Consider the following 1301-nt stretch of genomic DNA (forward strand, 5'->3'; position numbering starts at 1 on the left):
GGCACATATATTTGTGGTGGCTTATCCAAATATCTCAAGATGGTATATGTCTGGCTCATGACCCGTAATAAATTTGAGATGAGAATATCTATGCTCACTTAAATGGTCTGATGCTTATTAGTTAAGGTGCATGTAAATTCGTGTGTCCCCAAGCCTTGGACTGAGAGTTTGGACCTATGGGTAATGGCCAATACATATTTATAAAAGGATTCAGCCAAGCTATATATAGTATGGACATGTGCGGATTTGTCCTCACTGCCCCCTCATGGACATACTATAATATTTAAGTGCTTTGGGACATCATGGCCTAATGAGTTTCACTTGTGTTCATGCTACACGCATGAGATTCTATGGGATAACTTTTTGTGCCTTTTCCAATATCAATTTCGCATCATGTTTTGGACCAGGATGGCCACTCCGGTCATGCCATAAAGTGTATAATTTCGTGGGTAAACCATACTGGTTACCATGACTTTTGCCTCTATCATACTGATCTTGGCATAGTCTAGATCAGTAGCGAATGCATGTATAGTCTTTAGGACTTAATATGGTCTTGGGCGATTTTCGTAACTCTGAAGGAACTGTTGAATATAAAGCATCTAAATGCTTGCCCTTATACATATCTGGCCATAGACCTTAATGTGTACCATACCCGCAATTTATAAACTCATATTGGCGTTTTTCTAATAAAATCATTCATTCCTTTTATTAAGTTTTAATAAAACAAGTTCGAAGAAATGAAAACATATAAATGAAAAACACCAAAACAAAGAACACAAAAATTTAGATTACAAATGTCGAAATCAATCTTCTGTCTTTTAGACAATCTGAAGTTTCATAATCCATAAGATCGTCCTTCTCATGATTGAAATCATTTTCATCATCTTGGTAAGTCATATGGGCTTCAGGATTCTTCCCTTTCAGACTCTCTTGATAGAGGTCAACAAGATGCTTGGGAGTCCTACAAGTCTTAGCCCAATGATTGCTCATACCACACCTATGGCACACGGATTCGTCTGGTTTGGTCGAGTGTTGGGGTTTAATTGAAGATTCATGGCCGCGACCATGACCTCGTCCAAATGAGCCATGGTCTCGACCATTTCCTCGCCCGCGGCCAAAAGATCTTCGACCGCGTCCACGTCCGTTTGACTTGTCTCGACTACGGCCATACTGGCCGTTTCCTTGGACGTGGTTAGACCCTTTATTGTCCTCTGTCGTGCTTCAGGTAGTGGAGCTGATCCAAGAGGTCTCATCTGACTGTTTCTCATCAATAATTCATTGTTCTGCTCAGCGAGCAAGAG

At 40.5% G+C, this 1301-nt stretch overlaps 1 protein-coding gene across 1 annotated transcript in view; it reads right to left on the reverse strand.

Moving 5' to 3' along the window:
* LOC106323485 overlaps positions 1–1169 on the reverse strand; it is a 5561-nt gene extending 4392 nt beyond the window's left edge. The window contains 1 exon segment of the mRNA XM_013761598.1: positions 993–1169. Within this exon segment, the coding sequence (XP_013617052.1) occupies positions 993–1169 (177 nt within the window).
* Positions 1170–1301: the final 132 nt, after the last annotated feature.

Source organism: Brassica oleracea, chromosome C2, assembly GCF_000695525.1.
Source record: "Brassica oleracea var. oleracea cultivar TO1000 chromosome C2, BOL, whole genome shotgun sequence".
NCBI lineage: Eukaryota > Viridiplantae > Streptophyta > Magnoliopsida > Brassicales > Brassicaceae > Brassica > Brassica oleracea.